Genomic DNA, 15,963 nt, shown 5'->3' with positions numbered 1-15,963 from the left:
TGACCAGCGCAGAACCGGACAGGACACTCCAGAAGTGGCCTCGGTAGGGCAGAGGAGGTGGGAGGATCTCCTCCCCAAGCCGCTGGCCACACTCCTTCCACTCCAGCCCAGGATAGCACTGGCCCTGCTGGAACAAGGCAAGCACAGACAGCAAAGCCGTCCTCCCCAGAGGGACCCTCCTCCTCCTCCAGCCTTTGCCCTGCTTCTGTCTCACAGGTGCGAGCCTTGCTAAGCACTGTTTCAGCATCACTTGGTCTACAACAGCATTTAACAAAAACCCCAAAAACCCACCCTAAACCAAAATAAATCCCCACCTCATGGGCTTGGATCCCCCAAATTGTCAAGAAAACATCACCTCACGTTTTAAGTGTCAGGTCTGTTTGATGTTTGAACTGAGTCTTGGAATAACATCCCTGCTTGGAGGGTGGCCAGCTCACACCAGGAAAGCGGGGAACTATCAGCATGACAAAAACCATGTGAGATAAGGGCAGGTTCCCCTAAAAACACACAAGCACTAACTTGCACCCAGTAGTTTTCTGAAAAAAAGTTACAATATACACTTTTTGACATGTTTTTAACTTACTACATAATTCTATGCAGAAGCCATGCTAATTCTAATCACACAGCATCATTTCTGCCTCAGTACATACCAAAAGCAGTTTAGTTTTTCTAAGGAAAAAATGCCAGAATGGTGTTTCTATGAAAATCTTTGCAGAGTTCCCATTGACACCACCTACAGTTCACTCAAAACTGAGGTACATCTATCATTGATTGTTTATTCTCTCTCAATCAAAACTCACATCCAAATAAAGTATTTATTGTTTACGATAGTTATGCATACTTTGCATATAAAATAGGTGTCTCAATAATTCCCATTGTGATGTTTTGGTATTAAATATTTCAGTAGTTCAAACAGAATAATTTTTATTTTGCTGCATAATATGGTACGGGATGAAAAATCTCAAAGTTGAGATATTCTTACCCAAGTAATAATTTATAAAGTTAATTGCCATAGTGAAAATATGCTTGGGGCATTCATTTATCAATGATACCTTTTAAGATTTTGTTTCTTAAGGCAGAGTGGATGATTTTAGAACAAGTATTTTTATTTGGCACTGTGAGTGTCTTGACTTAATCGAGCTGCAAACTCAACGAGCGTCCTGGTGGGCCGCCCCGCCATGCCCTTGCGCAGGTACGGCACCTCATCCTTGTTGGACATGACCCCAGCTATATCCAAATGAGCCCAGTGAGAGGCAGTCACAAACTCCTTCAGGAATGCAGCAGCTGTGCATGCTCCTCCAGCCCTGCAGGAAACAGAAAGATGTATTGCTCCCAAAGCAATTCCAACAGCACGCAAAGTAAACAAATGGGTTGAAAGAAAGGGGCACATAGAAGGTGTTGGTTCATCTTACCTGCTGTACTTTCCAATGTTGCTCACATCTGCAAGAGGACAGTCTGTGACTTGTTTTGTGTAATGCTCAAAAAGAGGCATCCTCCAAACTCTGTCCCCTGTCAAAATGCTGGCCTGAAAAAAAAAAAAAAAATGATGTTTTGGGAATTTCTTTTTCTAACGGTACTTGTAAGTCCTGTTTTCATGCATGCTTCTTTTTGTTTAGGTTTTACCAGTCTAAAAATCTGCAGCCCAAGATATTAGGTTTTTGGAAATACATTGTTTGCAAAACAAAAGAGGCAGTCCTGCTTTTTAGGTACTGTGGTGTCAGCCAAAAGGCAACATCAAAAGACCACATTTTTTATCTGTTTTCCTTTTCCCTGACAACAGAAATCCTTCCCCTCAGAGGCTTCCTTGATCCATCACACCTCAGCCACTCACAAGGCCTCTCTGAATTTCTGTACCTCTGTTGTTAATTATCTTTTTAACATAGACTAATTACTGCCAGTAGTCCAGAGTTTATCCAAATGTAGTGAGTTATCAGAACATGCAGATCCATGAGATGTTTGGTGTATGATATTACATCTCACTGAAGAGCTAGTAATTAAGTCAACATTATTTTCAACTAAATATAGTACTGACATCATTCCTCTAAAATTTCAAAACATAGTAACATCATTCAGATTTGCATAAAGACTTTCAGTAGTGTACTAACTTTTCAATAAGACATATCACTGATTTATTACTATTATGATTTAACAATAATGCGGGTGATCTACCTCATAGAGGTGAGTCCAAAGCCAAGATGAGTTTGTGAACACTCCAGTGGCAGCAGATCCCAATGCAACATCCATGGCACCTAAAGGAACACACCTTCAAGTTTATATGAAATAAGGCAAAGGTAGAACTGAGCTATTCCTTGCATCCTGACTCCTCACAGAACTTTCCATTTTTAATTCCCAGTATCAGTAACAGGAATTTATCAGACTGCAAAACTTGAAGACTTTAGTATACTGACATTTTTGAAATTCTGAACATTTTTATTTAATTTATATATTCCAAAAAATGCAAGAAATCATAAAAATTATATTCTGTTTTCCATGAAACTAAATTTTCTGATTTCAGATTGATGTTTCTTAAAAATAGTTCTAAGATCATGTATTAAACAATAACATTATCCTCTAAAAAACCCCTAGATATTATTATTTTCATATAGAAAATACAAGTGAATGGGCTTTTTCCAGTTTATAGACCTCTACAATTTTTGAGCCGATACTTTCTCTTTTGTGAATTTCACTTACATAGACTTTTGCACATCATGTGTAAATTTATTTGATTAAATATTTAATTTATTAAAATAATCATTATCAAAATATTAAACCATAGTATTAGATATTTATCTATTTCATGCCTCAGAACTGCTTCTCTAATAGCAACACTTAATCCTTAGTGAGATGAAAATAAAAAAAAAGTAGTTTAGCAAAATATGTCAAAGAAAATTCTATGGGAGCCCTCCTTCTTCCTGCTTGGTGCCCAAGGATCCCAGATAGGAATACTTTTATACAAGCCAACAATCTTAAAATCAGTTTCCCTTCTGTCTATTGAAATTTTCCACAGCATTTGAACTGGTAAAACTGATGGAACATAATTTAAGGCATTAGCAGAGAATCTATATAAGCATAATTATTTTGCTTAACATATTAATTAAGCAACAGAGTAGAGTTCTGTCTGAATTACTCTTCCATGTTTGCTTTTATTTCAGCTACAGTCACCTCACCCGTGACAGCCTGTTAGTGAGTTCATGCATACAAAATTGCTGGTTTTAAATTTAAATTTACAACTTCATTATTATACAACTGTAGAGATGAAGCAATTAAAACACACTTCATAATGCCTAAAAGTATGCAAATTACACAAAAAATACTTCAGTCAAACAAATTCCTGGGGAATGATGACATCATGGAGGCCTGAGCCAGCTCCCAGGGTGGGAGAACTGGCACTGGCAGGGTCAGAGCTCAGGCACCCAGCAAGGCCTTCAGGAACCTGCCTGGGCTCTGTGCCAGAGGGACTGGGCAGGACTCCCCCATGCACATGTCACCACCTCTGCATCACACAGGCCTGGGAGCTGAGAGGGTTCAGCCCAGAGATGGAAGAAGCACAGGGAAACACTGTGCACAAACACTGACATCTGTGTAGGTTTTCCTGCTCCGGGCTCCAGCTGGGCTGAGCCAACCCAACTTCATCTCCACTGCTGAGCGTGTACCCTGCATGTCCCCTCCCCACTCCAGAGTCACACAAGCTGCTGTCCTGAAACATGTAAAATCATCTCATTGCCTTTGAATTAAAGGGGGGTGTATATACACAGCACAAGTAATCCACAGCCCAACTAATGGGTAAGGCAAAACTGACCTCAAAGTGCGCAGGGAAGGAACACGGCTTACCTGTTAATGTTGCAGCATTCACAATAGCCCTTGCATTAAAATTGTGGGCATAACAGAGAGCATCAGCTAACAGCAGTCTTCCTTCTGCATCTGTGTTATCTACCTTCAAAGGCAAAATCAGTAAAAAACAGATAAAGTACTGTATACACCTCTTTCACTGATGTATTTCTCACATATTATCTTAAATAGCTGCTGGATAGAGACCCTAGAAACTTCAGGTAATGAAAATTTACTCAAACTACATTGAAAAGAAGAAAGAAAAAATACAGCATCGATACACAGTTATGTGTATAAACTAAAAGTGTATCTGTAGCTGATGTAAGTCATCCTTCAGCACTACAACCTCCTTGCATGCTGGGTCTCTGTACTGCTGGCTCCTCAGAGGAGCCTGGAGACTGGAGAGGTGTCTCAGGGGAGCACAGAGGCTGCAGCATGTGCTTGGAGCTGCCAGCACTTACTTGCAGATTTCTTCTTGGTGGGGGAATACCCACCCACTCTTTTTCCCTCAAAGCAGAGGGTGACTGAACTCAGTTTGCAGAGATGGATGTCAAAAAAGAGGAAGGTTCAGCGAGTCAAAAGTGGCAGAATCACAGAAATTCAGACAAAAAGAAAGCCATCTACTTCTGCATTAAATCAGTTATCTACAGCACAAGGACCTTCAGTACAATTTAATCTCTTAGATGAGTATGGAACCATTTGTAATAAATATGAAATATGTATCTTGGGTACTGATTTGGCAGGCTTCTTTGGACCAACAGCCCCTATGACTCAGAGTTCTGATTGTACTGAGCATTTTGGCAATGTAAAGACCGTGTTACATCAGCAGGAAACTGATGTCTTTCTCTGATGTCTTACTCCAGATAGCAAAGAATTTGCCTCAAGAGTCTGCTGGAAGCACTTATAGTTATTTATTTGGACTTAGAGCCTGTATTTATGAGCATTGTAACAACCTCTTGTGCCAAAAGAGCTTTTCCAGCGTGCTCAATAAATGACCTTACTTTGCAGCTTTTCCTAGCAATTTATAAGACATGTCCCATCTCTTCAATCTAGATTAGAAAAAATCCTACCATAGCAATTTCTAGTTACTAACATGCTTCTTACAATTTTAAAAACAGTACATTTGCACTGCTAATCTAGAAGGGTTTTTTAAATGTGCTCTGACTGCAGTCAACTTGGTTGATGAAACCAGCTCAATAAAAGTACCCAAATTTCAAGTTTCACATGCATACCTGTATTGTTTTTCCATTCTTGGCTCTAACTACATCTCCAGGCTTGTTTGCCTTACCACTGGGCATATTTTCACAGAGGGGTGCCAAACCTCAGAGAGAGAAAAAGAAAAGTGAACTACTTGTTTCCTTCTCAGAAAAGCTGTAGAAAAAACCTACTTAGATAAATGCCAAACACCTCCTTAAGAAAATAGTACGAGTCTAATTTTGAAATTAAAGTAAAAATTCAAGTTTTCCCAGTTAATGGAAGACACATGGTCCAGTTTTCAATCAGGGAAACTCCTCTGCATGATGCACTACCAGGCTCTCTCACCTACAGTACTTTACCACTAAGATTTTCTTCTACATTTTTTTTCAGACAAGTGATATCAGAGGAGCAATAAATGCTATTTTTTGTCTCCCATGTATAATTATTCACATGTAAAGGAATTTGTTTCTTTCTGAAATTAAAAACTTCTCAAATAAACACTGAGCCATTCAAGCTGTGCTCACTGTATAATGTCTAGAGTGATCCAAGGACTTGCCACGTAACTTCAGCCACACCAAGAACAACTAGAAATGAGCAAAACACAGGCTCAGTGTCAAAACTGCAACTGTGACTGGGATCGTGGAATGAACGAGGAATTTCACTCATAGGGAAAGCCTGCACCTGGCACAAGGTGCACAAGTGGAGCCCACTTTTCATGATGTACAGACGGGCTGCACTGCCATCGCACGCTTGGTGAGGAACTCTGTAAGGATGTCCGTGGGCACCGCTGCCCTCTCCTGGCTGAAGCACAGAAGTGACTAAAGTACCAGGTTAACTCAAAGTCGAGCTTCTCAAACTAAAACTTATTGCACTCCATGTTCCATGTCATTGCCAACCGGTCTTGCCACAGCGTCTGAATCAGCTCATTTAATTTTACCACTGTAGAAAAAATAAACTTTTTTTCAGGAAAGAAAAAATCATTGCACATGCATAAAGGCATCAGCAGACTGGTTTGGTTTAGTTTTCTGCTGGGATATTCACCTAAGGAAACTAGAGTTGATCCCTCCTCCTGTTCATGCACTTATGGAGGTAGCTTGGCACTCCTGACTCCTTTTCAGTCTAACTGCTTATACAGAGATGCACATTCCTTCTTGTAATGAAGGATCAGGACTTTCCAAAGACTCATTGGAAGTATCTTTATTGACAAATATTTCTTGCTTAAGATGTAAAAATCATACCTTAAGAATCTTGATTTGGTGTTCTAATATTTTATTCAAGAATAGTAATTTTTTGATATGCCAGTAAAAATGGAAGAGAGATTGAGCGAGGGAATGAGAGAAGAGGATGTGCAAGAGTCCGTGATGTTTGTACATGGCTTTTACCATTGCTAATACTAGAAAAACGCTCTCTCACAAAATGTTGTAGAACTAAGGTTTTTGGGTTCTCCACACAAAAACACTTACCAATTATGTTCAAAGGCAGATTTAGAGTTGCTGCTGTCACAATGGCTGAGCAGACAGTTGCTGCCCCTCCCATGTCTGCTCTCATCGCATCCATGCCCGACGACGGCTTCAGTGAAATGCCACCGCTGGAACAAACAGCTCGAGTTCCATGTCACATACACTGGTGATGTTCTGTCCCTCAGTGTGTGTTAACACCAAATAGCAGTAAATGCTAGACCTGGGGCTCCAAGTACCTCTACAACCCTAGTAAATAAACTGGAAGCAAGGTATCTGGGTTTTCATTTCAGATAAAATATTACCTCCTCCTAATTAGGAGATGATAAAAATCCAGGTAACTGCAGTGGAGTAACTCCTTGATCTTCATAATGGCAGTGCACATAACGAACAAAATATTACACTTGGTAAAAATCAACATATGGATGGGGAACATGGAAAGTAGTTATAAGGAACTGCTGTGAAGAATGAACTATTTTCTATTTCTTTAAGCATCATCTAATGTCCAGTGACACAGTGCAATTCTTAACATGCAAATCCTTCATCCGCAGGTTTGTTCAGGACAAGAAAAGAAATAGCATCTTCTTTATTTTCTTTCCCTCTGAATTTCTTTCTTCCCCTTACAAGATGATGGCATATTAATTCCTACTTTGGTCAACTGATGTTATCTTATTGCCAGAAAAGGGAGCACAAGCTGCTATATAATGCAAGTTCAGTGGAATGGCATTGGAAGATGTGCTGAGCAAAGAAAAAGCATCTCCCTGTTGAACATGAATAGCAAGAAAGCATTTTCTCCCTCTAGTAATTAAAATACTGGCATGCGAGCATACATACCTGTCAAATGTAACTCCTTTTCCTACAAATACCAATGGGGAGTCATCTGTATTGGCACTCCCTAAATAGTGAATCTCCAGAAAGATGGGAGGTTCAGCTGAACCCTTAGCTACACTCAGGAATGCTCCCATCTCTTGTGTCGTTATCCAAGACTCTGGTCTGGAATAGAAACATGTATTAGTTTTATTATTTTTCCCAACTGGACACTTTGACCAAGGTGACTTTTTTTAAGATATGATTCTTGATGGTTTGTACACAAACTATTTCATTTTAGTTAGTTATTTTGGAAACTGTAGTTTAAATCCAACTACTACTACCTTTTCTGGTGAATCAGAAAAATACTTCCTCAGTTGCTCTTTGATTTTTGTTTTGTTTTAAAAAACCCAACAAAACAACAGCTTGTCTACAGTTTCTGCATCAGAAACACTGATCTTTCACTTCCTGTGAGGCTGTAGATGCTAAAGGTATATGAAGTAACAATATTGCAGCAGGTTACATTTAGCTTTCTGCTAGCAAGATTTCCCCCAGTCTTCTGCTTTCAACAAAATAGTCTCCAACACTTGCACAACCAGTATGCCCATTTCTACTGTAGAGCAGAAAGTAGAAATTCAGGGGCAAGAAGCACCAGCTGTGCAAATTCTCTTGCAAGGGCTTTTATGGCTCCATCTCACATTTTTAAAAACTATTAAAAAATCCCAACAGTAATGGCAATAAATAGAAGATGTTTTATTACCATATCCACACAAAAAAGCAAAGGTATGTAAAAAACCCACTTGGGAAGAAAACAAAAGGTACTTAATATTAGCCCTCTATTCACTGAGGTTTCTTCTTTTCACAGCACATGTGTTAATTAAGCAATAATTGACTGCATGGCTAATTGACAGTTAATGATTTTACTGCAACACAGTATCTTGCTTCCTCTGCAAACTAGCAGTTCATTTAACCCTCGACAACAGCCTGCAGTCTGGGCACCCCTCACACCTTTTCCCCAAACACTTCACCCTCTTTTGTCATTTGAAGTAGCAAAGGGAAAATGAGATTTGAATAACTTCAGATTTGAATAACCTGGAAGGTATCTTATCTCACTGTTATGGTCCTCTACCCAACAAAGGAATAATTTCCACGGAATTTACCTTATGTGGACCTTCACATTGCTGAAAGTTCTGAGCTTCTGTTCAATATGTTCAGCAAATTTGATTGGAGTTATATAATTAGCTGGAGCCTCCATGAGGTACCGAGCGAGGTTCTGCCCCTCAGCGTAGGTAACACCTTTTTGCCAGGCTTGACTTTCAGCACTGAACAGCAACACACAATGATCAGGATTATAGACATTTGCAAAAGTAAGAAAAGCATTCACATATTTTCTTTCTTAAAATGCAGTATCATTAATTTGGAGAAATTAAGAATATCAGTTATCTTGGTACAAGGACTCTAGTATAGTAACTCAGCTGTGGTTCTAGTCAGTGCCAAATACTTCAGAGAAAGCTAGGAGAATCCAAGAGTAGACAGATGGAAAATTATCTATCCAATTCATTAGGTCTTATCCTAATCCTTACTAATCAAAGGTTGCCTTAAATCCTTAAACACAAGGTTTAATACCCCTTCTGAAGTTTGTAATCACATTACTTTTAACAGCCTTGAAAGTTTTTATTTACCATATAAAGTCTCCAATTCTGTTTCTCCCTTTACTGAAATATGGTTATGTGGTAAGAATGGAACTTGGATCTCATTTCTCAGTGCATTCAAGGCACTGCACTAAGAAATGACAGAGCAAACATTCACAGAGCTGCCTGTGTAGGAAATGGAGAAGTCTCTCTGGTTACTTTGACAGAGGACCAGTACAAAACCTTTCATTTTACTGAGACAATTTACTTTATAAGCTATCACAAAGCAAGGCATTGAACAGGATTTTGCCTCTAAAAAGAGCAGGACAGTGATAGAGGAATGCAGGAGGAATATACAAATATTGCCTGGATATGGAAGGATCTGCTTCCAGATTCTCCAGTTCTTTGTGCTCAGCAATAGAGTTTAAGGAAGAGGGGCACTCCTCATGACAGGAAGAGACACTCAGGACTTAGCTCAAGGATGATGGACATACACAACTCCTTGGTAGCAGGCAGAACATATCTGAGGGTTCTGAGGGAGCTGGCTGGCATCACTGCAAACCTAGGCTCTTTCAGTTTGAAAGGTAAAACTGAATGTGGTCCCTGATGACCCTGAGGTCCCTGAAAAGGCCAAATATGCATCTTTAAAAATGCCAAGGAGAATATGGGGAACTACAAGCCAGTTATCCTAGACTAATTCCTTGGAAGTTTGTAGAGAAAGTAATTTTGAAAGCCAGTTCTAGGTATATGAAGGACAAGATGGACACTGGGAACCATAATTTTAGATTTGCAGCAAATTCCCGACCAACTTAAATGAATTCTGTGATGACAGAGTTTGTCACAGAGGACCACAATGGATGTAATTGACCTTAAAGGTCTTTTCCAGCCTTAACAACTCTGTGATTTTTCTTGACATTAGCTAGGTTTTCAGACAGAGTCCTTGCAGACAAATTGAGAAAACATGAAATGAAGCAGGAGTGTGTCTGAACACAGACACATCTCAGAGCTGGACAGTAAGACAGTAACAGACAACAATCTCAAGATTCAACACGGAAAACTGCAATAGGACACAAAGAAAAAAATTGACTGTGAGTGTAGTTAAGCACTAGAACAGATGCTCCAGTGAGGTTGTGGAATTTTCAACTCAGGAGATATTTAAATGTGGACTAAACAAAGGCCAGGCTTTAATGTTGTAAGTAATGTCCACGTTATCCCTAATCCAAGCTGGAGTTGGACTGAATGACCTCCAGAAGTCTTTTCCAACCTAAATTACTATATAAAAAAAGTTACTTCCATAACCGGTCATAGGACCATCTATGTTTTCAGGAAATGTTTATTTAATACAAATTTTATCAGTTTCTAAACTATCTGCAGTGCTACAAAATAGGAAGAGTGTTTATTTTACATATAACTTATCAAAACATGTTTAATCAAGAGGCTTCCACTTTATTTCACTAACTTTTTTGTAAGGAAGAACTTGTTCCTGCTTAAAGTACATACAGGGAATTCCTCTCCCCTGCAGGACAGAATATCCTATACCAAACATCCAAAGTCCACTACAAAAATTGTTCTGAGACCAAAAGCCCTGGTTCTACTTTCTGCTCTCAGTAAGTGATGTCTGTTTAGAGAGCAGAAGAACCCAGGCTTCTCTTCTTGCATTAAACTCTGTGAATGAAAATATAACAAATGAACTATGTAAAATATATCCATAGCACATTGGTCTGGTGTCAGTTAGCATTTCCTGATTCTCCAAAGGATTTATCCATTTATGGCATTTGAAATACCTCTTCTCCACAATTCTGGTACACAATACCAACAGAAGTCCTAGTATATCACAACTTTTCTTTGGGTAGCTTTTACTTTTATCCTGGTTCTTTTCTATGAAGCAGCATTTATTTATCCTTAACCTCTGAATATGGCACCAAAACACACGGAACAAACACGATGAATATACCTGAGATGTAAGATACTTCAGGAAATTCAAATGAGCGGGAGTTAAAAAGAGTACTGTTGCTACCCCTATTCTTTCCGTTTTGTTTTTCTCATGCACAAGCATGCCATGCATACAGTTTTATAAACAAGCAAACAAACAGAAGAATAAATAGGCAAGCTCTGCTTTGCCATCACCTTCCATGAAGCTGAGGAGTAACTACAGGTTTCTTTTTTTGCTTCAGCTCGTTATATTCATGCAATCCAAGGACAGCACCTTCTGCAGCTGCTTGTGCATCTCCACAGGGGTCAACTTCCACACAAGGGATCTCCAGGTCCTGGATCTGCCTGCAGCCAACTAAAAAATACAGCACAGAACTGAAGGCCAAATAAAAAATACAGAACAGCAAAACAGCTGTCTGAGGTGATCAATGGGACATTGCAAGGAAAAAATAATTTTAACTAGAGATAACTGAGTTTATAAGTAAGTCAGTCAAAGAGACCATGTAGCAGAAGAATGAAAAATGCTAATGACCATATACTGGCAAATTTTTACTAAAAATATCAGTTGATGAATTATAATTATTAAAATGTTTCACAAGAATAAAAAAAAGCAAAGATCACAGTTGTTCTGACTCCTTAAAGCTCATTCCATAGCAAAGTAAGGCTCTATCATTCTGGAGTGCTATGAATTATAGCTATCTACAGGTATCAGAAATTTGCCATAATTTAGATTTTTGCTAAGAATATGACTATTTTTTTTTCTTCCAGATGAGTTTATATACCCTTTCATAAACAATGTATTCCATAAATTCTATTTTGTTCCCAAATAATTTAACAATGTTTTATGTCAGCTACAAAGTGAACATTAATTAAAAATGTTAATGGCAGCTACAGTCTAGCACTTTGGACAAACAGCTGTCATCCAATCAGACTATAAAGTCTTCAGTGAGAACTCCTAATTCTTATTTTACACACTTAGATCCAGCAATCATCCTTGATTAAGATAAGCCCTCTGTCTTCAACAGATAACATACTGAATCATAGTACTGATGTTGTGAAAGATATTAATTTATAACAGAAATATCTTAGTTATTATATAAGTGTGCATACTTAAATATAGATATTTATATAAAATAGATATAATATATGTACGTACTTTAGTACAGGGTGACCATAAAGTCAATTGGTGATGACCCTGGTCTCCAAAATACTAATTACACAAGAGCCTTTTCAATATCACACTGTTTAGGAAAGTTATTTGATATAAATCACTGCTGTTACCTGTCTTCAGATTTGATTTACATTCCTGATAACTCCTTGCTCACTAAGGAAGAATTTCCATCAGTATCAGTGACAAGTAAATGCATTTACCAAACCATACAGTAAGTTGTGCATTTCAAAACAAAGGCATACCTAGACTTGGTCTTCAAAAGTGGAATATGCTGCAGAACTGCAATTGCTTTACAGACAAAATGCTTAAAAATTTTTAAAGATATTTAACCTGCAACAGCCGTACGGATGTTTTCTTTGCCTTCATTCCAGTTTTCTTGTTCGTTTATTCCAGCGTTCTTCTTACCCAAGCCAACTACCACCACACTTGGAAAGTCCTAGATGAAGCCAACACAAAAATGGATTAATTTTCCTCATTGTTACAGCCACAGCAGAGTTGTTAAAAAGACTTTACTTTCCAAATCAAATCAAGCAAAGCATTAAAATAGATGCAGTACTTTTTCTATATCAGGCACTTTCCATTAAGAGTGCCTGCATGGCGCTGCTTTGCTGTGCTCCCAAAAATTTGCCACAGGCATGCAAGTCTATTATTCTGTTGTCCAGTTCAGAACCATGTGCATTGCACATGGCAGGTAGGGCTTTATGCTCAACACCTGCTAAATCTGGGCACCCAAGGGCAAGCCTAAGAGTCCTTGGAAAGCACATCCAGCCTCCAAGCTGTAAGAAAGACAGACCTTATCTGGAGAATTGTAACCCTTTCTGGCACAGTGCTATATTCAAGAAAATAAAATCACTTCAAAAGCTCAGTGTGGTAGCTCATCTCAGGAGTTCTGCTGGCAGGATTTGCCAGGTAGCAAACCTAAGCTGCACAAGGGTAGATCTCTCCAGAGCTCAGGAAAACAATGTAGCACAGCAGACTACATGCTTGCCTTGTAAGCTGCAAGGGAAAGGAAAGAAGGAATGAGTACTAAAGGAGCCTTTTAATAGTGAAGTCAAATTTGTATAAAGCTCCAAGCTATATACATGAACATATATAATGTTCCTATAGCTCCAAGCTATATACATGAACATATATAACGTTCCTATAACTCTTAAGAAAAAATTAAGTTAATGTTAGGCTTTCCCATTTCTGTCAGCCTCTACAATCAGCTGTCAAACTGCTACACTGTAGTAAAGCCCTTTAGTCTGCAAAATGCTGAAGCTTGTGTTAGCTTTCTGGAAAATCAGTGATATCAGTTAACATTCTCCTGTCTTCTACGGCAGAGATTTGCTACTCACTTCAGAGCCCATCCTGTATGCAGAACTGGGACCTTCAGTGCACTCAACTTCCATGAAATTTCTGAGAGCCTTTTACCAAGTCCGGTGTCACCTGCGTGGGGTGTCCTCACAGGAATTTATACATGGTAGGCAATTCTCACTACAAATGGATTTATTTCAGATTATTGAAATAGCCTTAATGTAAGATTCAGTTACTTAGAGAGGAACACCTAATGTCACATCACATGCCTTACTAGGACTCTAAAAAGGCACAGATCATGCTATATTGGTCAGCTTCACATATGTGCATTAGTTCTATCCTAGCTTCTCAAGTGGAACTAAAAGCCTGACTTTGAGCAGATGAATCCTCATCTCATAGCCTTATGTTCTATCATGCCTGTGCAGAAAAAAGTCCTGCTTGAAGAACAGTCCCATAACTTGTTTTCAGAGGTTTCAAGCACCTGACTTAAAACCTCTGACAAAAGCCTATGAAAGGGACTACCTTGTCTGAGAACTGTCAGGTCTGGAAGGTCTTTGCACCTATCAGTAACTCCTCACAGACTCACCCCTCCTGGACACAGGAGGCATGGAAGTCAGATCCAAAACTGCCATGCTTTAGCTCATTCAGGAAGCAGCTATTCAGAGCACAGCACCTTTGGGGCAGACTTGTTCACATCCTCTCCACTTGCAGCACCATGGAGGGAGTGCAGGAATGTGCAAAAGGCTGTGCAAACATGGGCAGTGCAGAACAGGAGTTGAAACAGTCAAAAAGAGGGAAGAAGAGCCAGCCACTTTACAAGCACAGCAGTGAACTCAGCATAAAATTAGATGTAAGGACAAACTTCACACATCAATCAATTAGCACACAAAACCACAAAGTTCATACCTGATGCAAACCATGAAATATACGTGTTTTGCCTTTCTTCAAAGGTGGCCCACATCTAGGAAAAAAAAGATTATTTTTGAAGAAGGCCTTACTTGTGATCAACCTTACAGTACTGCATTTACTCCACAACCACACAGTGTGCCACACATGTACTCGGATGCTTGGCTCTGTGCTCATTCAGGGCAGGGGATGGCTCCCATGAAATTTTTGCATGTTTGCTCAGTGATTGGTTTTATCATGGGAGCTCCCCTCCAATTGTTTGTTTGTGGAAGCAAACACCAGCCTGATGGTGATATGGACACACACAGTAATAATGAAAAAAATATCATTCCTACTGGTATTTGTAGGTACTTGAGTCCATTTCAGGAGCTTATCACACACTTACAGGGAGAGAAGTGCTCTCAGCTTTCCGGACACAAGCCTATCAAAAGCATCTCCCGCACTAGTGAACTGGGCAGCACCATCGCCCTTTTCACTAGAGTAGACTCCCAGAACAAGACCCTAGAAAAGAAAACGCATTAATGTAAACAACACGAAATTTAGAGACCCATCAGAGAGTCAGCGAGCACAGTTTTCAAACTATTGCTAATTCTCTATGTATTTATCTCAGTTTTTGAATTTATCTAACATGATGCGTAGAGTAACACTTCTGTAAACCAAGATCAACTACAACTACTTTAAAGTGTGAAAAAGAAGTCAGATACAGCATAAGTGAACTTACAATAATTTTGCCGATCACATAAAGGCAAAAACTCTTTCAATCAGTAATTTTAAGTACAAAAGAGCTTCTCCCCGCCAGCGCAGACGCCCAGTCTGGCACCCCCAAGAGCAGCGGAGGGAGCCGCACCGCTCCTGCCTCAGCTCCGGGGGGCACACGGGGGGCTCAGCCGAGAGCCCAGCGGAGGAAGGGACGCGCAACCCCGGCTCCCCGCTCACCTTCCCGGCCGTGTCACGGCTGTAGCCCCGCGGCGAGGGGCCCTGCGCCGAGCAGCTGCAGGCCCGCGGCACGTCCCGGGCGAGGCGGCGCGCAGCCCCGCTCCGCACGCAGGGCAGCAGCATGGCACCGGGCGCGGCACCGAGCGCTGCAGCGGCCGGCAAGGCAGCACGGCGGGGAGGGCAGGGGAAAGGAGCAGCGGGGCCGGGCCCGGCGCGCACAGCGCCTCATCAGCCGGCGCCGCGAGGGGCGGTGCGCGGCGGCCGCGGGGGAGGGCCCGGCCGGAGAGCGGGAACGGAGAGCGGGAACGGAGAGCGGGGATGGAGAGCGGGGATGGAGAGCGGGGCCGGAGCGCGGGCAGGGAGAGCGGGCAGGGAGAGCGGGCAGGGAGAGCGGGCACGGAGAGCGGGGATGGAGAGCGGGGCCGGAGCGCTCCCGAGCGGGGATGGAGAAATGGGGATGGAGAGATGGGGATGGAGAGCGGGGCCCCGGAGCGCTCCCGAGCGGGCATCCCGCGGGACGGGGGCTAGGGTTTCCTCACGGTCCGGCACTGTGAAAAATGCATGTATTTTATGATTGGCTTTTCGCAAATATTAAAATGGGTATTATATGTGTTGTGTTAGAAAGTAATGCTGTGTTAATTATCTTAAGTAGTGTGTTAAATACAGTTTTAGGTTACAAAACATGTTAAAATAGAAACTATGCTATGTAGGATACTTTTTTTAAAAGAAAGGACTCACAGCGAGATAGCAGCCACAGGACCCCTACATCTTTCAGAGAAAAAAAAATTATTGCCCTCTTATC

At 40.6% G+C, this 15,963-nt stretch overlaps 1 protein-coding gene across 1 annotated transcript; it reads right to left on the bottom strand.

Annotated features, from left to right (window-relative positions):
- Positions 1-907: 907 nt before the first annotated feature.
- LAP3 (leucine aminopeptidase 3) lies at positions 908-15,284 on the bottom strand. The gene is made up of 13 exons (XM_063157687.1): positions 15,162-15,284; positions 14,611-14,726; positions 14,226-14,280; positions 12,354-12,459; positions 11,048-11,207; positions 8,450-8,611; positions 7,317-7,475; positions 6,489-6,613; positions 5,061-5,149; positions 3,832-3,934; positions 2,170-2,249; positions 1,413-1,525; positions 908-1,304 (listed from the first exon to the last, which is right to left on the bottom strand). The coding sequence occupies exons 1-13, from the start codon at positions 15,282-15,284 to the stop codon at positions 1,106-1,108; spliced, it is 1,590 nt and encodes a 529-aa protein (XP_063013757.1). The 3' UTR covers positions 908-1,105.
- Between the last annotated feature and the right edge of the window lie 679 nt (positions 15,285-15,963).

Source organism: Melospiza melodia, chromosome 5, assembly GCF_035770615.1.
Source record: "Melospiza melodia melodia isolate bMelMel2 chromosome 5, bMelMel2.pri, whole genome shotgun sequence".
NCBI lineage: Eukaryota > Metazoa > Chordata > Aves > Passeriformes > Passerellidae > Melospiza > Melospiza melodia.
The sequence above is the reverse complement of the archived record's forward strand: the minus strand, read 5'-3'. Positions and strand labels throughout refer to the sequence as shown.